At 41.8% G+C, this 26942-nt stretch overlaps 1 protein-coding gene across 5 annotated transcripts in view; it reads right to left on the bottom strand.

The window, feature by feature from the left end:
- Positions 1 to 26942, bottom strand: part of HDAC4 (histone deacetylase 4) — a 1180658-nt gene that overhangs the window by 993858 nt on the left and 159858 nt on the right. For all 5 annotated transcript variants that reach the window (XM_068226410.1, XM_068226411.1, XM_067142123.2 and 2 more), the window contains exon 3: positions 21689 to 21815. In XM_068226410.1, coding sequence (XP_068082511.1) covers positions 21689 to 21767 — 79 coding nt within the window. In that variant the 5' untranslated portion in view covers positions 21768 to 21815. The remainder of the gene's footprint in view (positions 1 to 21688; positions 21816 to 26942) is intronic.

The following is a 26942-nucleotide window of genomic DNA, read 5'->3' as shown; positions in this document are numbered from 1 at the left end:
AATGCTCAGGGTATGAAATTCTCAGGACGGAATGAAGAGTTTCCAGAGATATAAATTCCCTAAGCAAGAGTTTTCAGAGGTTTAAAGCAATAACTTGTAACATCACACAATTAAATGACCATTTCAGTTACTGAATGCTTACATTACATAATGGAACTGTTAACATGAATTTGTTCTAAAACTGGAACCATTTCTTGAGGACGACCTTCAGGTACGCCATCGTTAACTCGTTTCGTGACGGGCTGTTGCGTAGGGTAGTTGGTTAGTTGAGACACTCGCCTTCGATGCTCAAGGTTACAGTAGGATCAAGTCCCGGGCCATCCGTAAGTCACTAGGGGTGTTTACATGCAAGAGACACTTTACTGGATTTATGGGCACGTTAAAAAAACCAACTTCAGAGCAAAATTCCAGCACTCTGGCTTCTCTTAAAATCGAATACGATGGAGGAACGTTAAACACACAAAATAATTAACGTAGGTATAATTAGTATTGCAAAAGTTCAGGCTAATGAAATAGAGGCAGACGAGCACTACTTACGAACTAATCTTGGACCAGGTAAAACTCATTTGAATTCCTGGTTATACGAACTGTTTATTCTTCTTTAGTAGGTGTAGTCCTCAGAGAAAACAGTTTTTCCCTGCCGTATTGAAATATGAGATACTCATTACGGTCGAATCCTTTTTTTGACACATCTCTGGACTCGGCTGACTGAAACATCGTTCCCAGTTATCGTCGTATCATCATCATCATCATCATCATCATCACTACAGTTAGAGGGAAAGGAAACTGCCGCCGCAACCACCACTAATGTTTGCATACACTGTCAATAAAGAAAATTCATTGTAACAACCCTATGACTATTCAAGGAACAACCTCTAACTACAAGGTAGGATTGTTCATTGTGGTAGCTGATTTCTCTGTTTCAAATTATCACCGAAGCCGGGCTGTTATTGCTATTTTTTTACTGCTGTTGATTCATTTCAGGAGATGGGACATATTTAGCAATCGTTCTCATGTATTTCTGTATCCACTCTCTATTAACTTGTGTTACAGTCAAATTTGTGGTAGCTAAACTGTAATTACTCCACTTCAAGGAGAGTAAGCATAATGTTGCTGATATCACTGTAAGAGTCATACAATGTCTATATTCGCAATACTGGCTACTAACGGAAAACCTTGCCCACAGGAGAACGATAGAAAGTTTACGTTTGAGTGCTGAGATAGACGTCTGCCTCTGAATAGGAAAATAATCTATACGAGATGGGAGTCATATTTTACAGTGATCATCATTAGAGTTCATAAAATTATAAGAGCAGTCTTTTAATTCACAACATGAACAACGAATGATGATCGAGTCTCTGCGCCAATCACGAAAGTCAGCTTCACCTAAAACCAAAACGGAGCTCCTTTTGTATCGTAAACTATTCAAAATGTTCATATTTGTATAATGGTGGGTCAACAGCTTTCTGCAGTAGTAGTTAAACATCGTGGGTTACCACACGGGAGTTCGTTTTTTTATTTAGGCCAAGAAAACGTTTGTAATCGGAGCAGACATTCATTCTTACTTCGCTGCTAATGCTGCAAATCAAAAGCCTGCCTTGATCATTTTGTGAGTTTTGACTATCACTTTGTGATATGTAACTTCTACAGATCATCATCTCATTCGGGAGTGGTGCTTTCGCACTACCTAAAGGTGAATATTACATTCCTCTCGTGTAGAAACGGTTTTCCCATTAGAAGCTAATGATGTACCTGCGAAGTAGGCATTGTGTAACGCTTTCAATTTTATCACCAATATTGTGCTTTCCCGGCTACTTAGAGAAATGGTATCTCGACAGTTATGGGATACGAGTCCCCAGACGCGAAATAAGGCATTATCTCAACATCTACCCTGAACGGATACAGATTATTTTTTAAAGTTGCTTTACATCGCACCGTCACAGATAGGTTTTATGGAGACGATGGGACAGGAAAGTGCCAGGAGTGGGAAGGAAGCGGCCGTGGCCTTGATTAAGGTACAACCCCAGCATTTTCCTGGTGTAAAAATCGGAAATCACGGAAAAACATCTTCAGGGCTGCCCACAGTGGGGTTCGAAACCACTACCTCCTAAATACACGACACTGGCCGCACTTAATAAATACAGTGAGGAGAGGGGTAGTTCGAATCCCGGCCAATGCACATGAGGTTTCTGAAATGAAAAGTCACGTCCCTATGGTCCGGATACCATGTAACTGGAGATCCTGTGGCTATGATCGCGATACCAAGAGTCACGTAAAACAAGCTTGCTTGCATGGTGAGGAAACGGGTATCAACAGTCAGGATGGTCGCCATCGGCACCTGAAATTGACAATACAATCTTCGACCGGTGCAATATCCACAACATATTCCTGGTATGAACTTCGCCGTTCAGTACCGAAAACAGTTATTGTGTCTACAACTTTTCCCGCAGTGTTGTTGTTCACACACGAACTGATGCGACCAGTATGGGTAACCTCGATTGGAACTGATTTAAGGTATCAAAACTGATACCGAGAAGGTCGCACAAGGATAAAGCAGTAGATTTGTCTCGAATACTTTTGACATTTGTAATGAAATTCCTGGGTAGTAAGAGAACTTCACGACAGTATTCCAAGTTTAGACGTTCTATAAACACGTGGTTGTGAGAATTCCTGCAACCTCAAACAGTAAATCAATTAACAGAGGTCACACGTTCGTCCCGCTCCTTTTGTTACTTCTTTACAATATAATAAAGTCTGCTTTACTGCATAACATTCTACTAAAATATGACAGAACAGTAATATACTAATTCGCGAGAAATTAAATAAAAACAGGACCTACCTTCGAAATTGAGCGGTTAAAATCTTTACAGGAGAGGACGGGGCAGTTCGAGCCGTTCAGAGATACAAAGTAAGATCCTAACGTAACAGTGGCTACGCCTGATTCGAAGAAAATGCTAGGTTTGTACCTCACAGCGAGTCAGGGGACTTATTACATTCTTACGGCATGATATTTAAATAACACGACACTAGAATTTAAAATAACACGAATTGTACAATTCCTCACATCAAAGAACACAACCGTCGCCGACTCAATATATCCCTCACGCCTTAAAACAACATTATCACTTAATACACCATTATTTAAGAATGGTTGCCACTACCAGTACAGTACAACGTACACCCCCCCCCCAATTACATATACCGCTTTATAAAGATGAGATAAAATTAAGGTTCATAATAATAATGACTTACATCCCACTAACTACTATTAAGGTTCTCGGAGACGCCGAGGTGCCGGAAGTTTGTCCAGCAGGATTTCTGTAACGTGCCAGTAAATCTACCGACACGAGGCTGACGTATTTGAGGACCTTCAAATACCACCAGACTGAACCAGAATCGAACCTGCCAAGTTGGGCACAGAAGGCCAAGCGCTCTACCTCCGAGCTACTCAGCCCGACATTAAGTTTTTCACTAGATATAACATGCTAAGCTGCTTATAAAATAATGTTGCATTCAATATGAAAGTCTGCTGGTAATTAAACATATCACATATGGTCATACAAGGTAAGACTGCAAAAATATTTACCTGAAAACTTCATCTTTCAAAAGAAACTTGTATTACTTTACATGTTAACTCACAATAAACAATTCGTATAGTCGAAATCCTCTCACCTGTGCACTTAAGTCTTACTGTCGCTTCAAGAATTGCAAAGTAGCAAAGATATGATTCAATTTTGAAAATATAACCGTAGAAGTACAGGTCTTCCTCCCAGCGAAACTACAAAAAAGCAATACACCGTTGTACTCCAAAAAGGAAAGGTCAAAACCAGACATGGCGCACACAGTAAGGCAGCTGACTAGGTACACTCACGATTAAAAGCAAGGCCATAGCAGTTAACTTCGCGCCATGATTAAAAATTGGGTGGTACATTTACGATGTCCCTTCTCAACAGTCCTGATTCAGTGCCACAGTTCTGTCGCTAAATGGAGGAGGGATGATTATTCTACTCGAGGAAGTGTGTAATTCGAATCCCCTCATACAGATATTTAATAGTAACGAAACCATGCGCTGTATATGAACAATTCTAGACATACAATACAATTTCGAAATATATCACCAGTTGACCAAATGAAAAGCCCAAAGGAGTGTATTAATTATGAACACGAGGTCCCATACCAGTACACAAGACAGAGCAATACCATAATATATTCCAATTCTGTGACGCTTCTACGGCTCGAGGAGTCAATGAACTCAATAACTCGAGCCCCACTGTCGGCAGCCCTGAAATGGTTTTCCGTGGTTTCCTTTTTTTACACCAGGCAAATGCCGGGGCTGTACCTTAATTAAGGCCACGGCCGCTTCCTTCCACTCCCTAGATATTTCCTATCCCATCGTCGCCATAAGACATATCTGTGTCGGTGCAACGTAAAGCAAATAGCAAAAAAAAAAAAAAAAATTAATTGAATAACAGTCCATTTGTTAACCACGAGAATTTAAGTGTTCAGAGGAATCGAAGCTGTAGTCGGACGTAATGGTTTGGCTGGATGTGGAAATAAATAAATAAATAAATAAATAAATAAATAAATAAATAATAATAACGATGATAATAATTTCAATTTATTTTACATTTACGGAATGTTGAAAGGCTCCCCTCAGGGGACTGAAGCTGCACCTAACCTCCCGGGCTAACCGCAAAGCAGTGTCAGCTACTATAAGTCTCTGGAGTTCAAGTCTATAAGCTCGAACATCAAAACAAAAAATTCAGTGTTCTGAACACTAAAAACCAACAGCGCGTTATGTATCAGCTCATTTGCTAGTGTCTTTGACTCTGCAGCCGCTCAGCTTCAATAACTTGAAGTAGCATTGCTTCCTAATTTATGTCCCCGTGAATAAAGCACATGTTTTAAACCTTGCACCATCTTCCTAGTCCCGTGTCATCATCTTGTACCAAGTTCAGCTCTAAGCCCTAGACCATAGTTCATTCCCTTTAGCACGTTTGCCCATAAATCATTTCGCCCTTCTTCCGTATAGCCATTTAGCTCTTTTGCCCTTTATCCGTTCATCCCTTTTGCCACATTTAGCACTTGAGCCCTTTTGCCATTTAGCCCCTTTGCCCTTCAGCCCTTTTTCCATTTAGCTCTTTTGCCCTTTCGACATGTAGCCCTTTTTGTCCGATTGTCATTTATGCGGTTGCTCAGCTCCAAGACGTAAGGTCGCCTTTCAGTATTATGCCCCTATGAATAGAGCATATGCATTAGGTCTTACACCATCTCACTAGTCCTATTAGTACAACGTGTAACCACTAGGCTTGTGTAGGGAAGGGCAACCGGTTAGATCTACGACTGGTCAGCATAAGGTTAGGCCTGCACTTTTATGTGGTTAGTTCGGGTATCGAACTTAAATTCTGTTAAGTTACGCTTACTCTCTTTTGCGGTTAGCCTGGGAGGTTAGGATCAGCTTCGATCCCCTGAGGATGCTTTTCAACATTACGCCCCCTATCAATAAAGCATACGTATTGAGCCTTATAGCCGCCATCTTATCCCAAGTTCCGCTCCAAGTCCGGGGAGGTTACGTTAGGTACGTTTAAGCCTACACTTTATGCCAGGGTGTGTTAGGTTAGGTTAAGCGTGGTCAGCGTAACGTTAGATCTGCACATTTGGCCAGGGTGTAGGGAATGACAACCGGTTAGGTTAACGCGTGGTCAGCGTGAGGCTAAGCTTACACTCTTAGCCATTAACATCATGTAAGGTTAAGCCTGCACTGTTATGCGGTTAGCCTAGGCATCGAACTTAGGTCTGTACGGTTAACACCACGCTTATGCCAGGGATCGAACCCGGTATCTGAGAGGTTAAGTCTAGACACGTCATGCCTCTTAGGTTACGCTTGCCCCCTTAGCCATAATGACGTTGGCTGTTAGGGTAAGCTTGCGCTTTTTGGCATCGAATTTGGGTCTTTAAGGTGAACGCCCTTAAGCCTAGGGTCGAACCCCAGGTCTGTAAGGTTAAGCCCGGACACGTAGCCAGCGTAAGGTCATGTGAGATTAAGAGCGCGTTCTTAGCCAAATAAGGTTAAGGGCACGCTCTTAGCTAGCAGCCCGCACCACGCCGTGACGTCCCCCACCAGATCAGGCCTCGTCGAGGGGCGGTTGGAGGTGGCAACGGCGGCGGCCGAATCCCCCCATATACTACTGGTATCTACGGCATATTTTGAGGGTCACTTGAGCCAGTTGTTGCAGGATCTTCCTGAGGGGAACATCCGACGTGTGTATGCCCCTATGCCGGACAGTATTGCCGTCTGTCTCCAAGCTACGAGTGGTCCAACACTGTGAGATATGTATCCTGCAAGTGTTTGTTGCCCTGCAATAAATACTTGGTGCGGTACAGTATTTTGATGTTTTCTTTATACTACCATGTCCTGCGCCTGTACCTACTTAACAGCCCTTACGATGGCTCGTTAATAGCGCTTCTTCTTTTGTTTCACACTAGTGTATTGATATTCTTAGGCCTAAATGTTATATCGAAAAGCTAGTGTAGAGGTGGACCATCCCGGGGCGAGTACACTTCAAAATAAGTTTTGCAGCACATCTGTAAGTCTCGTGAACGGTACCCGATTCTAAAAAGGTATGTCAACGGAATAGTCTACTGAACTGAAACAGAACGTAATCAATTCTACACGTTCCGTAGTTTTACCTCTCGAAACCAAAACACAGCTGTCCTTTTGCAAACGCTCCACGGCGAGAGTTAATGGAGAAATATGAAGAAGTTCTCACAGTAATTTTAGGTCGGAAATGATAATCTGTGAGGGAAGATGGCATTCACGGAAGAGTGAATCATAAGGATTCCGACATGGAATCCTTATACATGTGTTAAGAACTTGCCTGGCATGGACTGACCACGGAATACAACTGCAGTCGATGACCACTATCTGCGACTATCGTTTCAAAGGAAGTTCGAACCGATCCTACCATAATGAAACAATTATGATTTCTAAAAGGCCATAGGGCATTGTGTATCAATTCGAACTATTAAAAAACAAGCTCCATAATTCCAAGCCTCACTTTCGACGGCCACGGCAACTTTACACTTCCACAACTTGAGGCATGTCCCAATGGGCACAGTTATACAAGACGGACTGCTGAACATCGGGGCATTGTATTTTTAACCTAAGAATGTCGCGTACGTCTTATCCAAGACAATAGCCGGCAATGTACTTGGAGATAATTCGGAAATGGTGCAAGTCCCGCACACAGTACACATCGTGAGCAGGAAGGCGGAAGCTCAGTGTTTCCTTAGGTCCCATTACACAGTCACCCTGTGCCTATACTATTAATTCACGCCGACTCAAAGACCCGCACACGTTCAAGATGCTCCATATCGCTAACGTTTCGCAGGAAGATCAATCGTCATAGACAACTCGCACGTGTATCGTGCAAGCATCGTCAGAGTGTATCTCTTCCTTACGCCCACGTTACGCAACCAGATTCGCGACTATGACCATGACAGCAAGTCATACAGAACTACAGGACTGTTTTGGTCCCACTAGAGACACTTCTCTGCTCCTAGACATGGGGCCTAGAGAACATGCCTGGATACAATTAAAGTAATATATCCCTCAACGTCTTCACAGACTACGCAGTCTGCTACACCTATGCAGATTCACCCTCGAAGAAAGGAAAAATTTGGACGAACAATGCCTTGGTGAGTTCGTCAATGGTAAACTACTAACGATGTAAGTTTGCATCAGTGCGAGGCGCTAGTTACTACATGTAGGAAGTGCTGAGGCGGCGTGCATAACGCAAAATGAGGGGAAACACCGTGTTCCTAACCAGACGTTCCTTGATACGTCAACTGATGCGCAATAGGTATTGTGGGTGTGTTACGATTACAAGCCACACGTATACATTCCTTTGCAAGTGTTCCAATGTCCCATCGATTCAGGTTTTTTGGTGACAATGGGATAGGAAAGGGCAGGACTAGGAAGGAATCAGCCATGGATTGAACTGACCTAGAGCCCCAGCATTTGCCTCGTATTAAAATGGGAACCTACGGAAGAACAACTTCAGGGCTGTCGAAGGTGGGGCTCGAACTCACTGTCTCCCGAATGCCAGGTCACAGCTACGAGATAAGGACCGCGTAACCAACTTGTTCGTTATGTCTACTTTTGTATTACAGTATATTTCATGAGCTGATCAGTGTAAAGGTGAAGCAAAACTGTCGTTGATTTGTGTATGTCACGTGCATCTCTACTTAAATCGCTAACCGCACGTTATTTGTTTTAGTGTATGGATGTTTCGAAAGTTTACCGCGTTCTAAAAAGTGCTACGGTTTGTTTGTCTTTTTTTTGCTAGTGGCTTTACGTCGCACCGACACAGATAGGTCTTATGGCGACGATGGGATAGGAAAGGCTTAGGAGTTGGAAGGAAACGGCCGTGGCCTTAATTAAGGTACAGCCCCATCATTTGCCTGGTGTGAAAATGGGAAACCACGGAAAACCATTTTCAGGGCTGCCGATAGTGGGATTCGAACCTACTATCTCCCGGATGCAAGCTCACAGCCGCGCGCCTCTACGCGCACGGCCAACTCGCCCGGTTTTGTTTGTCTTACGTTAATGTTTCTTAGTTGGCTTTGGCCGTCCGATAGGTATAATTAGGATATTTATAAGAACTGAATGAGATTGTGATCAGTCTCATGAACCTCTCGCTGAATTACATTTTTTATTTATCACATATAGTTCATACGTGAAGAGTATTTCCATACTTTGGATCATCATAGTACATTGATGAAAAGGGTAATTAAAGAGATCTCTTAATGTTCAGAAAAGAGATGTTTGTATAAATCTTGGAAAATCTACGTTCAATGTGCTGCAGGCTATCTAGTTTTAAGTTCTTTGATCCCAAAATTCGTTATCATACCGTAGAACTTTTTACAAACGGTTGATGACTACTAATGTTATTGTTTTTAAGTCCCAGTAACTACTTCTGACGGTTTTCGGAGACGCCGAGGTACCGGAATGTTGTCCCGCAGGAGTGTTTACGTGCCGGTGAATCTACCAACATGAGGCTGACACTTTCAAATGCCATCAGACTGAGCAAAAATCGAACCTGTCAAGTTGGGGTCAGAAGGGATTGATGACTTTTGTGGGCTTTTCATTTACCTAAAAGTGTAAGTTACATAAAATATAAAACGATGCTCACCTGACGGTGAAGAGGAGAAACCATAGAAAAGCTCCGAGAGTCGAAACCACTTAATTATTCTTCTCGATTGTCTATGTGTACTCCATTCCTTAACAAACTTTGTTCAATCAGCTTCTGTAATACTGTCTACCCGCAGTCCTTCATGAACCCCTTTTCTGTGAAACGCTTCTTGTTATCTTCAGAAATCCGTTGTATCCGTAGTCGGTAACTACTGTTATTTCTAGCAAAAATGAACACACAAATCAGTACTACTCCCTAACTTATTTGCAGCTGTTATTGCTTGAACTTTCCATTAGCAACATTCCAAATATTCAGGGTGTCGACAACAAAGTAAAATATAGATCACAATCATATCAAAACTAGCTAAATATATTTTGTAGAGGCGGTAGAATAAACCGATAGAGTAGAGTCTACTCTGCGTTACAACAGCTGTATTCCGTTTTGTTGGTTCAGGCCCTAAACAGAAAGTAACAAGACGAATCTACTTTACAGCACTTTCGAATGAAATACACTGACTGACAGAGCAAATGCAACACCAAGAAGGAGTGGTTCGAAAGGGATGAAAGTTGGGGAAAAAACAGAGACGGCACGGACGAATAATTGATGTTTATTTCAAACCGATATGCAGGTTACACAATGCGCACGGCATCGACTCAGTAGGATGTAGGACCACCGCGAGCGGCGATGCACGCAGAAACACGTCGAGGTACAGAGTCAATAAGAGTGCGGATGGTGTCCTGAGGGATGGTTCTCCATTCTCTGTCAACCATTTGCCACAGTTGGTCGTCCGTACGAGGCTGGGGCAGAGTTTGCAAACGGCGTCCAATGAGATCCCACACGTGTTCGATTGGTGAGAGATCCGGAGAGTACGCTGGCCACGGAAGCATCTGTACACCTCGTAGAGCCTGTTGGGAGATGCGAGCAGTGTGTGGGCGAGCATTATCCTGCTGAAACAGAGCATTGAGCAGCCCCTGAAGGTACGGGAGTGCCACCGGCCGCAGCACATGCTGCACGTAGCGGTGGGCATTTAACGTGCCTTGAATACGCACTAGAGGTGACGTGGAATCATACGCAATAGCGCCCCAAACCATGATGCCGCGTTGTCTAGCGGTAGGGCGCTCCACAGTATGAAACTGAATTAAAATATTCATGAAATAAAACGCACAATCGTCGGACTATGTACTCACACTTATTACTTACACATACAATTGTTGATGGGCGCCAGCTACAAATCAATGTAACGATACTAGAATGAGAGTCGTGAATATCTCTAGGGTGTGAGGCAATAAGCTACTCTGACAGCGTAATATATAAGTTCTGGGAAAAGGAGATTGGCGTTCGGTTTCCCCATTAGAATTTGAAATTATCTAATCTACTATTGAAATAAAACAATACATTGTATTTGATTCTAAACAAAATATTTTGGTTCTTTAAATGCTGTTAAATGCTGATTTTAACGAGTGAGATTTACTGCGATAAGTCACAAGATAATATAAAACTCTGACATAACTGAAGGAAATTCTAGACATAAAATTTGAAATCCCCTTGACCGGACATTTAAAAGTTGTACAAGAAATTTATCCTTCACCGGTTCACGTAACAGTACCTTCAACGCTTTGGGTGTTATTACGAAGTATTCCTTTGTGTTGGTATCAGCTGTAGGAATCTCAAGCCTGATTTGGTGATGTATCCTTTTAGTTTCACAAACGAGATATAGGATGGCTTGAAATTATATTCACACTTCACAACTGATAACTGTTGGTCTGGATTACGACGACTCAATATTCGGCTGTCACCGAACTGACACAAGAACTCTACCGAACAGATACACGAAACACATTTCGAACATATAATCCATTTGGTCACTGACGATTACGTATCCATGCGACTGCTTCTTCTTCATCTTCCTGACTCACTGACCAACTGTGGCCTAACTCTCCTTCCAGCTGATTCCAACTGACTTCATCCCAAGTCTCTCCATTCAACTCCTTCCAACCAACTGACTAGCGCTATAGGATACAGCCCCTATATATACACAAGTTGTCACTTGGTATAACACCCATGTCAGAGCTAAAAGCAGCTATGATGTCACTCCCACTCAGCTACAAATGTTACATATTGTGTTGAAATAGCCTCAAGCAAACTAGGAACTCCCTAAATATTATCTCATCGCTAAAAGCATACAATGACAGAGCGATGACTCAACACAGTTACTGTAACAGTATTCCACCATATGCTGCAATGTCAAAAGGTTTCAGAAAACATATCCACATCTGATATTAGGCAACAAGTCTCACTCTACATGGTTTTAATGCTAAAACACACACAATAAATTAACTACAACGAAGCAAGCGACAATTAATTAATTAATTAATTAATACATAGCGAAATTAGATTATAGAAATGAATCAAACAATAATAATAGTTACAATAATAATAATAACAATAATACAGATGAATGCTTGTAACGCGATTTGAACCGTTACAATACAGTAATACACATTCAATACCACAACACTTAGAACGACCGCTTTGCTTCACAATATGACAATCCTATGTATCAGACCTCTAGGAATGAATGTTATGTTATTTATTACAGCGGTCGTACTCGTATGATGAGCGACGTCAATAGTAGTCATTGTACTTTGCAAAGTACAATTGCAAAGAGTTCGTAATGTACGAGGAAAGCGGCGGCATAAGAACGTCTTTTATGCCTTATCAGCTTGTATATCTCTCTGAAAAATAAGGGGCAGCTGACTCAGTTCATTGTATTCACTTAGTTTCAAATGTCTTCCCTCGTAGCACATGGTTCTATTCATCCATGTTGCAGATCTACTAGACCAGACATCTATGGGTTAATAAGTTATGTTATTTCTCAATGTAACACTCAAAATAATCGATGATGATGATGATGATGCTTGTTGTATAAAGGGGCCTAACATCTAGCTCATCGGCCCCTAATGGTACGAAATGTAATGACAAATTCAAAGTTCAAAAACATCCACTGACCAAAATGAAAAATGTCATGAAGAATGGACGGACGGACGGACGGATGGATGGATATAAATTTAAAACACTCAGTGGATATGACCCAAAAACTATCATAAAATAGTATTACTGACCAAGGGACCACTTCTAAAGCACAATCGTGAAGCAAGGATGCTTGTTGTCTAAAGGAGGTCCAAAATCCAGGTTAACAGCCCCTCACAATGGTACTTATCGCTAGTAAAGTAGAACCATGGTATCTGTCATGTTGGGGTACTAATCAAAAGTAGCATAGACTCACGGTATTCCACACATGATGGTACTACTCACAAGTATTGCACGTCGCACAGGTAACGCAGACCTATGGTGCTCCTCACATAATGGCGCCACTCACAGGCAACGTAAACCGATGGTGTTCCCACCTACGTGCATCAATCAGGGACGCCGGTATTCCCGTGGTGTTCCTCATATGGTGGGTACTAATCACAGGCAATGCAGACCCACGGTGTCGCTCATATAGTGGTGCTAATCACAGGCAACGCCCAGACCCGTGGTGTTTCTCACGATGGTACTAATTATGGGTACTGGCAACCCACAGTGAACGACTCTCTGCTGCTACTAATCACAAACCTATTGTGTACCTAATATAGTGGTACTACTCGCAAGTAAAGGCGACCCATGGTGTTCCCCGCGTGATGGTGCTAATCAAAAGTAGTTTCGTGGTTCTAATACAAACATCCCTTGATCGCCCCTTTTAGTCGCCTCTCACGACAGGCAGGGGATACCGTGGGTGTATTTTTCGTCTGCATTCCCCACCCACAGGGCGTAGACAGAGAGAAAAAGGAAGGGATCCGTCACTTCGAAAAATGAAGTAACGGACGAAGAAAGGCAAGGGCCACGAAGGGCGTGAAAATGAACGACTCCCTAGGCCTCGAATACTCTAATACAGTCGGGGTCGGAAAAGAACAAGACTTGGCCACGGGAGGTCGGACAGGATAGACGAAAGTGAGGAGCCTGGCACAAGTAAGTGGAAGCAATGCCAGGACTCATCTAACGGCCCCGTGGTCGCCAACCCACACTCCCAAGATGAGAGCCCCTTGGGCCCCTTTTAGTAGCCCCATACGACAGGCAGGGGATAGCGTGGGTGTATTCTTCATCTGCGTCCCCCACCCACAAGGGATCTCAAAATACTCAATTAAATAAGTTATTGCACATCACCAGGTACAAAATTATTTCTACTGAACGTAACCTACAAGAGGCATAAAGCGTTAGCTTTATATAAGATAATATTCAAGCCTTGAATGCTCTTTTAACTACCCATAATTAATACTCTTCGAAGGACTACATCACTGAACATTTTAACTGTTACTTTGTTCCGTCCGCAAGGGCTCAATTAAAAGGACGAAAGAAACACGATGCACGAAGAGTGGACAGTCCCGAAGAAAGATCAGTACGGCTGCTGAAGAAAAGTTAGGAAGAGAAGAAAGATACTGTAGGCTTCATCAACATTGGCATCTACCTTAGACAACTTCGAGAAAGGTCAGGAAAGAAAAAGTAAAGATGGAAAACCAGTTCCAGAGAAAGATGACCAGGCAGAAAGGTGGCAGGAACACATTTAACAGCAGCATCAAGGGAAATTGTAGATGATGAATTTCTTAAAAAAAGAAAAAAAGGACGCTGTTGATGCTAATGAAATGGGAAACCTAGTTTTGAAGTCAGAATTTGACAGACCATTGAGAGAACTAAAGAGCAACAAGGCAACCGAAATTGATAATATACTCTCAGAATAATCTACTGCACTGGGAAAAACAGGCATGGGGAGGTAAAGTACTATCCGATATAAAATATAATGATATAACACCTATCTCCAAGAAAGCAGGCGTTGACAAGTGTGAGAATTACGACTACATTAGTTTAATATCTCAGTCTGCTATTTGAGATTTTGAAAGTATTCGGACGTCATACTAACTACTTATACGGTTTTCGGAGACGCCCAGGTGCCGGAAATTAGTCATGCAGGCGTTCTCTTACGTGCCAATAAGTCTACCGACACTAGGCTGACGTATTTGAACACCTTCAAATACCACCGGACTGAGCCAGGATCGAACCGGCCAAGTTGGGGTCAGAATGCTAGCACCTCAACCGTCTGAGCCACTCCACCCGGCTCTGGAGCAATTCAAAGAGATTTTGAAGAATTTGTTAAATTGTAGAAACACAGTCCTGGAGAAGGAGTACGAGATGAAAAAATCCAAAATAAAAGTAAGGGAACGCAGTCCAAGTCAGGTGATGCAGGAAATATTACATTAAGTATATAAGTATTAAAGGAAGTAGATTAATATTTTTACTGCTGGGCTAAGTGGCTCAGACGGTTGAGGCGGTGGCCTTCGGACCCCAACTTGACGGGTTCTGTCCTGGCTTAGTCCGGTAGTACTTGAAGATGCTCAAATACGTCAGCCTCGTGTCGACAGATTTACTGGCGCGTGAAAGAACTCCTGCGGTACTAAATTCCAGCACCTCGGCGTCTCCGAAAACCGCCAAACGTAGTTAGTGGAACGTAAACACAATAATATTATTAATACTGTTAATTGTATAGGAGAATAAATGACGATGGTAGACGTAAGGAAGCCAACGTGTAGACTAGCATGAGCATGCACATCATAAATATTTTGTGAAGATTTTGTGTGAAGCCTGGAATTGTAAAGAAGTGAAACTTGGATAATAACTAGCTGAGAAAAAAAAAAAAGATAGAGGCTTCTGAAATGTAGTGCTGCTGAAGAATTCTGAAGGGAAGATTGGTAGATCAGATCACGAATCAAGAAGTACTGTATCGTTTTGTTTGGAGGAGAAAGATTTGGCGAAATTCAACGTGAAGGAGAGAAAGGTTGATGCGACACACCCTGAGATATCTTGAGTTATTTTCTGAGGGAAATGTAGGTGGTAAGAACGGAGTAAGTAGATTAAGGCATGAATATGACAAACTGTAGATGTAGGATGTAATGCAATAGTAGCACAAAAATGAAAAGGTTAGTCCAGTACAGGGTGGGATGGAACGCTGCATCAAACCAGTCTATCTGATCCAAACAACAACACGTTTGATTAGAAACTGCGTTGATGTTGAAATGTTATATGAACAGCTGCAACCGACATCTCCGAGGTCGAGGGCGTTAACAGACCATGTGGCCTGGTGGTGGAATTCTTTTCATGCATTTATTTTAACCCCATATGAGGCGTAATAATTAAGACCTGTAGTATTCATGATCATCTATCTCTCCTGATGTGCACAATTTATAGCGATGAAATATGCGCAGTACAGGATCCAGTCTGACGTTCAGATCATGTGCTATGGCTCCTGATCTGGTGTGTGGGTTGTTTTCAATTGTATTATGCACAGCTTCTTCATTACCATCAGACGTTACTGGCACATCCCGAACAGGTCCCTTCGACAGGACATCGGTTCAGGCAGCCGTCTTTAAAACCCTTCGAAACGTATCCGAAGCCGGAATTCACCGTCCAGGAAATCGTTCTTGGTATTAGCATCCTCCTTCTAGTAAATTACGTCTTGCTAACCCGTGCAGCAATACAATTAAACCTGTCCTCAGCGGAAACCCAGGGAACCGGATTTTTTTTTCCCCGCTGAATACAGGATTCCGTTTCATACAGGTGGTTAAAAAAATAAAATAAAATCGTAAGTATATAATCCACCAGTAGATTTAAGTAATTATGGGCGATAGTAGATAAAATGATGACACTAATCGCACACTTATACAGGGTGGTCGGAAACAACGTGAAACGGGTATACGAGCGTTAGAGTTAGTAGTACTGATACATAATTTGAAAAAAAAAAGTAATTCAATATCTCATGCCGTTGCCATTTTATTAGCTGTTGAATTTAGCCAATCAGATAGCTTCGTGGGTTAGTTCAAATGGGCTTTGCGAGGCAGGGTTTCGAAATCCTCACATAACTTAAGACAGGCCTGAGAGCCAAGCTGAGAAATCAATATCAAACACAAACACACCGTGGGTTTCAGCCGGTGTCAACGTAGCGTACTTGCTATGGTGCGATCCTTTCAGCGCTGAGGTTCGTGTTGAAATTCTTCCTCTGGCGAAGATTTTTCAGCTGATAAAATAACAACGGCGCGAGTTATAAAATTATTTTATTCAAAATATTATCAGTATGACCAACCCTTTAACGTTCATATACCCGGTTCGCGTTGTTTCCGACCATCCTGTATACACTAGTTCATCAGCACTAACACAAATCTGTTCTTGGTAAGGACTTCCTCACAGTGCACAGTAGTACAATACACATTACACGTTTTATAGAAATAACACCAATGGTAATACTGTACAGTACTGTGATTTAATTCTTCCAGTAATCCAGAATTGTACGCTGGACACAACTACCACGGGTAGCTCGATTCTCGATTAAAATGCGAGCATTGCAAATAATGTTGAACAATTTCCTGTCATTTTTCGCAAGCGAGGAAGACAATGTCATTTACGGCTAATAGGGCATGTCGGTAGGACTTCACGTTACATAAACCGTATTTTCCACAGTCTTCGTTCTCGTCATCACCACCACCATCAATTTCTGTTTCTTTTTTCTTGGAGGTGACGGGTGACGGACTCTTTGATGTTTTCTAACGCCGCCTCTGTCTCGACTTCTAGATCTATGGCCAAGTAATCTTCTGCATTGACATTACCATAATTACGCTGTTCGAGAGTTTTTGTAACACGCCAGTATTTTCCTTCGTTAGGGTGTGAGACAAACTTGGTTTTGTGAAAGCATTGACGTACCGTATTTGGCGACACTCCTTTCATTGCTTCTGCGATACTAATTACAACATAGAGCAAAGACAGACATTTCCTGGCCGAATGCTATCTCGGACATCTTAGATCCACTGGGAATGCAAAATGTACTGAAAAAGGGATATGAAGGAAATTAACACATTTTTCCATTTCTTGATGGACGCAGTAGTTTTGTATCCGTGTGTTGGCACAGGCCAGAGCAAAGTGTAGCTTCCACCGAAGTCCCAGTCACATCCATGGTTGTGACAATATGGATGCTGCTCGGGTATGCGTGGTGCTGAGTAATGACATTTGGAACACAGCTAGTGTGTCTGAGTGTTATGAAAGGTGTTGCTCATAGGATCAGTCGTGCTGCAGTAGCACACTCTGGCCCAGTGAGGACAGCAATGGCAAACGACCTCACTCATCTTGCCTAGTACGCCTCATTTGGGCTCTGTCATTGGTTTGTGTGGTTTCCCTACAACTGCATAGCCTTTGGTGGTGCTATTTGAGGATCCAACCAGCCTCTGGGCTGATGATCTAACAGGCAGACAGTAGCAAAATTTCCTTCCGTTTCCACGTCAGACAGGTTCGGCTAAATACAGGTACACTTACATGAATATTAAACAATAATTCAAGGGACCGAGAAAATTTTCCGATATGGCCAGTTTTCCGGTTCATAGAGGTTCCGTTAAAGGCAGGTTTTACTGTATCATATTCACATGTTCATCACGTACGGGTCACCTGTGCAAGAATTATGGCTCGAATGTATATACACTATTCTAGCCCTCTCACACCCTTACGTTACCGAAAAACCCTCCAAGTGCGACGTTAAACCACTAGCAAAAATAAAATAAAATAAAGTCAAGAGACAAATTAGCTTTGCTGCAATGATCACAGTGTGTTGTATCATGCCCCTCGTCATCCCTGATAGTGGTAACCATTCCCACTGACTGGAATATGTACCTATCACTTGATTGATGGGTCCAGCATAATGCTGACAATGATATACTTAATGCGTTTGTAAATACTCAGTGTTCAGGTTGCGACATTTATTTTGTCTACTTTACTCATAACTTTCTTATCAGGATATATGAGTCTTCAGGAATGTCATATCTCTATTCATAAACAATGCCAACCCGAGTACAGAATGAAAAAGTAATGAATGAAGGAAGGAGGATTCGAAAATTACTGCTCTGAAACCCCGGTGTATCTACCGTGCATAATTCTACACAGCTATTTTGGCGTGCAAGTTTACGCATTATAACTCCGTATTCACTAGGAGACCGAAGTTCTCTCTTCAAAAAAAAAAAAAAAAAATACTATTGTGCTTTGCCCCGGGAGCCTTTATTGAACGCTCTAACAGTAGTAATTACATGGCATAGGATGCCACGTCTGCTGTATATCACCTTCGTGCCATAGTTTGTACTATAACTGTACAAAGAATCTATCAATTGCGATGAGGCGAGACAGCCCAATAGGTAGTAAACAAGCGTGTCTGTAACCGGCCGCAACCCATCACGTCTTCCGTGGTACCGCTCGCCATTCTCTCTCAATAAGGAATTACTGGTGGGCCAATCAGATACGCCTTTTTTCAGTGACAGCTAAAAGAGTGGATATAATATGTACAGTACAGCAAAATCCCATAAATATGATTAGAGAAGTGGACTCCGCTCTATAGGGGACAGTGATTTTAGGACGTGCCTCACTTACTGCCACTTTTACAGTTTCTGCATTGTATGGGGGAGTCTATATCAGGCTATGTACATAATATTGCTGTAAGAGGTCGTCTAAGATACGACTTTTAATAAGAGACATTCAATTCGTAACAGGTTGTATATTCTTAGAGAAAAATAGGCGCAGGCGATTCACCCGGTGCGTACATATGTGCAACGCCGAATGGTCTACAAGTAAATATGCGGACTTTGGAGGATACATACAGTATATTTCTCAAGAAATTACCTGCCTCAAAATAGACAAAAATTCGAAGAGCTCAATACAGTTACGACCAAGATGGGTGACCTATACTGCTCTGGTCTATCCAACTTCATCATCTCAACTGACATTTATTCATACTCAACCTACACCTACAAACCTGACAGCTCAATACAATTAGCATGGTCATAACAAGCTTGTTATACTCTGGAAATGGTGCTTAACATTAGGATAGTGGTTCTCAGGAGAAGATTACGAGGGAAAGTCAGTAAGTATCTGCAATAATTTTTTATAATTTACTACAAAACGAGTACACACTTTTTATTGATATCAATTTTCAACATAGTCACCCTGCTTTTCAATGCACATGGTCCAACGTTTCACAAGCTTTCTGATACCCTATGCGAAAAAGGCATTTTGTTGTGCAGCAAGCCATGTATGCACCACTTCCTTCACCTGTTAATCGGAGCTGAATCGACGGCCTCGTAGAGCATTTTTAAGTGGACCAAACTGATGGTAATCCGACGGGGCGAGATCGGGATTCTATACAGGATGCTCCAACACCTCGAAACACAGCATCTGAAGAGTCTGAGCTGAGTGGGCGGTGGCATATGAACGCGCATTGTCATGCAACAAAAAAACTCTTTCCGAAAACCCACCTCTGCATTTGTAGCGAATTGCGGGTTTCAACTTGTTTACCAGCATATCACTGTAACGTTCACTGTTTACTCTTTCCCCCTTTTCCTGGTAATGTTCCTGGATTGGCCCTTGAGTGTCCCAAAACACTGTGAGCATTACTTTTCCTGCAAAAGGTTGACTTTTGAATTTCCTTTTTGACTGCGGATCCAGAATGCTTCCATTCCATGCTCTGACGTTTGCACCCTGGTTCGAAGTGGTTAACCCATGTTTCATCTCAAGTGCTGATCCGTTTCAGAAACGTTTCACTTTCGTTAGCATGACGGTCCAGTAGGTTCTGACAGGTTTTCACGCGATTGCGCTTCTGCTCTTCATTGAGTTGTTTTGGAACCCATCTCGACAGACTTTGTGAAAGTGAAGCCTGCCATGCATGTTTTCATACGCAGAACCATGGGTAATGTGCATATGGTTTGCTACGTCATCAACAGTCACTCGTCTGTTATTCAGGATCATATCATGCACTTGTTCGATATTGGCATCAGTTACGGCTGCAGATGGACGCCCGGATCTTTTCTCATCCTTCAGGTACATGTGACCAATTTCGAAATATTCAATCCAGTGGTAAACACTTCGCTGTAGCAAAACATTGTCACCGTATTGTGTTGAAAGTCTTCTATGAATTTTCGCTCCTGGCACACCCTCAGACCACAAAAAACGGATTACGGAACGCTGTTCTTCCTTGGTGCAAACAGAGAGTAGCGCGGCCATCTATACGTCGCAACTGCGCACGCTGTACTGATCTGATAACGCTGAAACCTACCACAGACGTAGACAACGGTGCCATCTAGCGGCTGGTGAGCAAACAACGCCACTGAACCAACCTAAAGACAATTAGAGCAAAATTGCAGATACTTATTGACTTGCGAACGTAATTCCACTTGGGTTTAGTTCAATCAAGCAAGTATACTTACTTCACAGGCCAAGTTCTCTGAGAGAAAATATTTTCTTACTATTGTTTTATTTATCACTACTCTGCATTCCAAGAGGAAATGCCTTCAGTCTTCGTTTCCAAACCTCTAATGCGTAAAAACGTTTAAACAATTCCGAATCACCAAAAAATAGGCTACACCATCGCGTTGAATAATGATGCGATTAATGCGCTTAATTTTGGAGAGTTTCCCCTCCTTCATGAAATATTTCCTACTCACTAGTTTCATTAGCATTTCCAGCACTAGTCTGTAAACATCCATGAGCAACTTTACCTATTTACCGGGCGAGTTGGCCGTGCGGTTAGGGGCACGCAGCTGTGAGCTTGCATCCGAGAGATAGTGGGTTCGAATCCCACTGTCAGCAGCCCTGGAGATGGTTTTCCGTGGTTTCCCATTTTCACACCAGCCAAATGCTGTGGCTGTACCTTGGTGAAGGCCACGGCCACTTCCTTCCCATTCCTAGGCCTTTCCTATCCTATCGTTGCCATAAGACCTATCTGTGTCGGTGCGACGTAAAGCAAAAAAAATTAGAAACCAATGTTATATTTTGTGAGAGTGGATAAAACGATAAGGTTGACCTGATTCTAGAATAGAATGCACGGACACTCGACTATCAAACACATGTATTGTTAAGATCGAAGGGGACGCGTGACATATACTTTTAACATATTCTTGTTCTTTCTCTCCGTCATAATTATTCCCGTGACTATACAGGGTCAGCGTATGACATACTTTAATATATTATACATAAATTCCTCGCCTTCATGGCGTTTCATTCCACACAGTTCCCAATTCTCTGAGAGAACATATTTTCTTTCTGTTGTTTTATTTATCACTACTCTACATTCCAGGAGGAAATAACTTCGGTATTTCGTACTAAATTGAAGAATAACCAAAAGTTTAACGGATACACTAAGAATGTTACAGTAAACTGGACTGGTATTCCCACTTTCCTTTACAAAAATCTGTACTAGCATACTTCATAAGTATTCTAGAAACATGTGTTTAAACAGTTTATATACAGAATATTCGAAAACTTGCTCGTCCATCCTTCGAGTTAGGGAAAATGCATACGGTCACTTCCTTCAAACTGATCATACCTACATCCTTTCCAGTCATTAACACACAGATAAAGCAAAAGTAAAATTTAGGAGTACATACCACCCCCAGCGGCAGCAGCAGCAGCAGCAGCGGCGGCAGAAGGTCCGCCGCTGGTGTCGCTGATGTCCTGGCCGGACATGATGCAGTCTTCCCATCGGCTGTGCTGCGATCACATGTGTACTGCTATCTGAAAAAGGAAATAAAATCTATTACAGCACGGGAAGATTTCCCTGACGTGTTCAAATTACCTATATTATGACCTAGAACAGTCCTGACGCTCAGTTACTGAGGCGATTTGCCATAAATGTCGAAACTAGCCATTAATAAAGAAGGAACAATTCCACGACTACAGCATCACAGGGTTAAATATCTATATCAATTAAACTGAAAGCTGTACTTACTGTAATTCAATATGGATGACTTTGAGCTTTAATGATAGCGTGTGAAAAGTGAATACACTATCTGGTCAGAAGTATCCGGGCATCCTTGTCCACTAGTAAACAACAAGAAATGACGCATTGTACCGGTGCAACAGAAGGCAGAGAGGTCTTTAATGCTCACTGCGACTAGGAAACAGCAATGTGGGCAGGTCAGGTGAGCTTAGTGACTTTCAACAAGGGGTAAACATTGGCTCCCACATAGGCAAGAAATCTGTAAGGGACATTTGTAACCTTATCAATGTACCCAAATCGACTGTTAGTGATGAAACTCTGAAGTGGAAACCTGTATGAACAATCACACCACAACCGTGATCTGGTCGACAGCATATGACACCGAGGGGACCAAAGCTACATAAGCTGCGTTTACACTAAGCGCAATTTCCTCCCGAAATAATTTCGCGAGGGAATTGCACCTAGTGTAGACGCTCCCTCACCCCTGAGTAATTGCGGAGTGAGGGCCCTCGCTGCGAGCCGGAGCTCAGTCGGTTTTTGTCCGCGCATCAAAGGGTTTCGCTCATGGAATTTCTCCCAGTGTAAACATTGTCCCCGTAGTTGCGCGAGGGATGAATCAAAAACAGAGGTTGCAGCTCATCGAGCTCTACAAAAATAGAGATTTTATGCGAAATCCGAAAAACAAAAACTATTTCAATCGCAATAAAAGGGAAGATGCGTGGAAGGAAATTAGTTCTCAACTAAACTTTCCTGTGTCTACAGTGAAAGCGAAGATGAAAGCGCTACTGGGATCATATAGAAGTGAAAGATCGAAAGAAAATAAGAACAGAGTCACTGGATCAGGTAGCTATTACTATTGGTTTATAATGCAAAATTGTGTCCATTCATTACTTTTTTGAACCTACCGGTACCTATTTTGAAACATTCTTGGGTCATTGTGAAGAACTTCCACTAGTGGTCAGACAACACCACATTCAGAAGGAACAAGCCCTGAACATTTGGATTCGTCATATTTAGATGGGCTATTGCGCTTGTGACTAATTTTACTTGGTTTGTGATTTATATCTTCTTCCATTATTTTATCTTTATTTTACATTTTCACCCATTTTTTGTAATGATCCACAACAATTAACAAATATATCAAACGTTATTTTTTAAATCGGTGTAGTTCGGATATTAAATGTATTTCTAAATTGAATTAATATAGTGTGATTTTTAATTATTAGCATTCCTATTTGTTCATTTGACTTTTTTTAAATACATATATAATACCGAGTCGATTTACTGTTTTAAATGCGATTAATTGTTACCCTCACCTTCACATAATCCTGAAGTGTTTCAATCAACGCATCACAAACTTCTGGGACGATTTTTGATATTGTGCACTTCGATATTTTAAATAAATACTGCAAACTAAGTTGCAAACAGTTGCTAAGAAACACAGTGTGACAGCCAACCTTTCTCTCACTGTTACTGCTTCTCTGAATGTTGTGTCTTGTTTTTCAACTTTTTGACTGATCAGTGAAACGAGTTGTTCAAAATCTTGGGTACTCATGCGGACGATGTTCTTAATTGTATCATCAATGGGTTCCTGTACCATTTCTCTCATACGGCTGTTTCCATATTGGGTTCTTCCAAGGAATAATTGTTTGCTCCACCATCGTCGACGGCGCCGATTTTTCTTCTTCCCTTTCGTGATCAAAAATGACACTGATATGATGGAAAACGCGGCTGCAGCAGCTGGAGGGACAAAACAAGTTTCCATGTTGGCTGCAAAACATGAACAGAAGCGTTCAGGCTTGTCGAAGGCGGCTCGCCCCACTCGCGCTATTTTTCGCTCTGAATTGCGCTCTGTTTTGGGTAGTGCGAAATTTCACTCGAAGCGAGTAAGTTTCACCCGAGCGACTTCCGCGAGGGAGTTTCGCTAGTGTAAACGCAGCTTAAGAAGGTGGTGCGAAACACATCATAGCTTGTCTGCAGGACGAATCACCAGGGAATTTCAAATTGCCACGCAAATTATAGCCAATCCAATGACTGTGCGTTAGGAATTAAAATTAATATGCTTCCATGGTCGAACAGCTGCCTATAAACCAAATATTTTCCCTATTAATAAAAAGTGCCGCCTAATTTGTTGTAAAGAGCTAGAACTGGAACGGTGGAACGGTAATTTGGAGTGATGAATCACGTTATAAATTGTGGAAATCTGGGTATGGAGAATGCCAGGGGAACGTCATCTACCTGAATGTTTAGTACCAAGAGTGATGTTCGGAGGAGGTGGCATTATGGTGTGAAGATGTTTCTCATGGCATGGACTCGGCCCTCTTGGAGGACTGCATGACAATGTGAACGCAGAAAGGTATCAACAAATTCTGAATGTTTTCGTATTGCCTGCCGTGGAATATCAGTTCGGTGATCTTTGTTTGTACCAACATGATAACGCACTGAGGCATCAAACGGGCTTTGTATGCCAATGGCTTAAGGACAATAATATTCTACAACTGGATGGGCCCGCCCAACATACCGACCTAAATCCAACAGAACACTAACGGGATAAGTTAGAACGGCGACTTCGTTTCAGACCACGCCGTCTAACATCAACACGTTCTCAGGCAACGGCTCTTCGGGAAGAATGGTATGCCATTCGCATAGAAACGGTCCGACACCAGGTGGAAAGTCTCCCCACTAGAGTCAGTGCTGTGATTAACCCGTCAAACCCCAATGTCACCTACAGGTGACACTTAATATTAATAACATTTCCTGCTCATCAAGCTGCTTGAACTTCTCTGCCTGTTGGAATTATTTAAAGAAAGGTCTTATAATTTGAAATGGACCATTCTTGAATTCGCAGCCTGCACTTTTCAGTCAGCTCTCACTCAGATACAAGAGGAAACAGATTGGATTGAAGTGGAGAAACAAATGCAAGTTATTATGGTATGGAAACCGTGTGATAAAAGTTAATTTTCTTTTGTATTTTATGCGCCTAAATTTCTCAAATGTTCGGTAATGAAAGTGACACATTCTTAAGAACAATATTATAATTTAAGGATATGTTCTTGCCGTGAAAATGCATTGTGTCACCTATAGGTGACATTGGTCACATGAAGTGGGCCTTTTTGTCCAATTTCAGTTATAAAGAGTATCCGATATTCACTTCGTATTTTCTCCCTCTTTCACTTTTACACTGGATGAGGTACTAGAAATGTTGGAAGACGACATTAATAATGCACCATCTATATCATCATGTTTCCTCCAAATGACGGAAATTTTACGGATGAGGAACGTGATGAAGCAACTAATTCTGTCGATGTAAACCCCATTCCTGGAACAATATTGAGGTTGACAGTGGAAATAAATATCATATCAGCAGATGATGGTACGTCGGTACCTTCTAATGAAATGCAACATGCACCTGGTCTTTCTAGGACAAATAAACCAGCACCTTCTAAGAAAAAGTACAACATATTGTGAGCAGCTACAGAGGGGAATTTTATTTTCGGATATGGTGAGGTGACGTGCATGAGGAACCTACTGAATATGACACACCGCAATTGTCTCCAGTTCAGTGTTTTGAGTTACTGTTCATTGAAGAAGAATAATCTCATTGTGAAAATGTCGAAGCTGTATTCTCTGCTCAAGAACCAAGTGTTAGACATAAATTCAGATGATATAAGTGTTTATACCGTTGTACTACTGTTGACTGGCTAAAGGAATTTGCAAAACCATAAGGGTGTTTTGAGAATTAAAATCAGATGTTTTCAATAATTTAGTTTCCAACAACATGAGAAGAAATAGGTTTCCAGGAATTCATCGGTATTTTCATCCTTCAGATAATATTAATATACCCCCATCCCCTCAAGGATAAACTTCGCAAAGTATGAGAATACCTAAAATTTCTAAACCAAAGCAACATATCCACGGGAAACCTCTATGGTTCGGCCATAAACTCTGGACAATTGCTATGCAATTTGATTACCTCATAGCCTTCAAGTCTTACCAAGGAACTACATGGACTCAGCATCCTGGACAGTCCAACTATGCGTTAGGGGCAGCAGTTGTCCTCGCAACTGAAAGCAGACTACCAGTAAGCTGCAAACTGTAACTATACTGACCAATGTCACCTACAGGTGACACCCCTGTATTTTGTTTATGGAACACGTTTCCTGTAAATATTTAGTTTTCTATTGTTTTTCGTAATGTACCTAACATAATCCTAAAGGAAATACGTAGATTTATTTTGTACATTGTGTTTGGGCTTTGACGGGTTAAGGCAAAAGGTGTACCATCATAATATTAATGTCGACTAGTAGAGAGTATGTTACCAGCAAACTCAGTCTTCAGTTTGAGGCAGATGTCCGGATACTTCGGATCAGATAGTGTATAATTATTATATAGTATGACTTAGCGGCTGTCCAAATTAAGTAAATACGACTAGAGCTTAGAAGATTGAAAGAATTTGATGATGATTCTTGTTGTTTAAAGGGGTCTAACATCTAGGTCATCGGCCCCTAATGGTACGAAATGTAATGGCAATTTAAAAGTCCAAAATTCATCCAGTGACCAGAATTCAAAACGTGATGATGAAGAATGAATGGATGAATATGAATTTAAAATAATCAGCGGATCCAACTCACAAGACTGAAAGTTAAAATTAATTCCAAAATCAATCCACTGGCCATAATTTAAAAAAAGACGATGAACAATGATTATGAACTTAAAACAATCAGTGGATCCGACTCGCAATGCCCCACCTTCCCAGAAACTCATAGCACATTCCTGAATCGATGATGCTTTTTTTCTAAAGGGGTCCAAAATCCAGGTCAACGGCCCCTCATAATGGTACTTACCGCTAGTAAAGTAGAACCATGGTATTCCTCGTGCAATGGGACTAATCTAAAGGAACGTAGACTCACGGGTTCCACACA

The sequence above is a fragment of the Anabrus simplex genome, chromosome 2 (assembly GCF_040414725.1).
Source record: "Anabrus simplex isolate iqAnaSimp1 chromosome 2, ASM4041472v1, whole genome shotgun sequence".
Lineage (NCBI taxonomy): Eukaryota > Metazoa > Arthropoda > Insecta > Orthoptera > Tettigoniidae > Anabrus > Anabrus simplex.
This window is presented reverse-complemented; position numbering and strand designations above follow the sequence as displayed.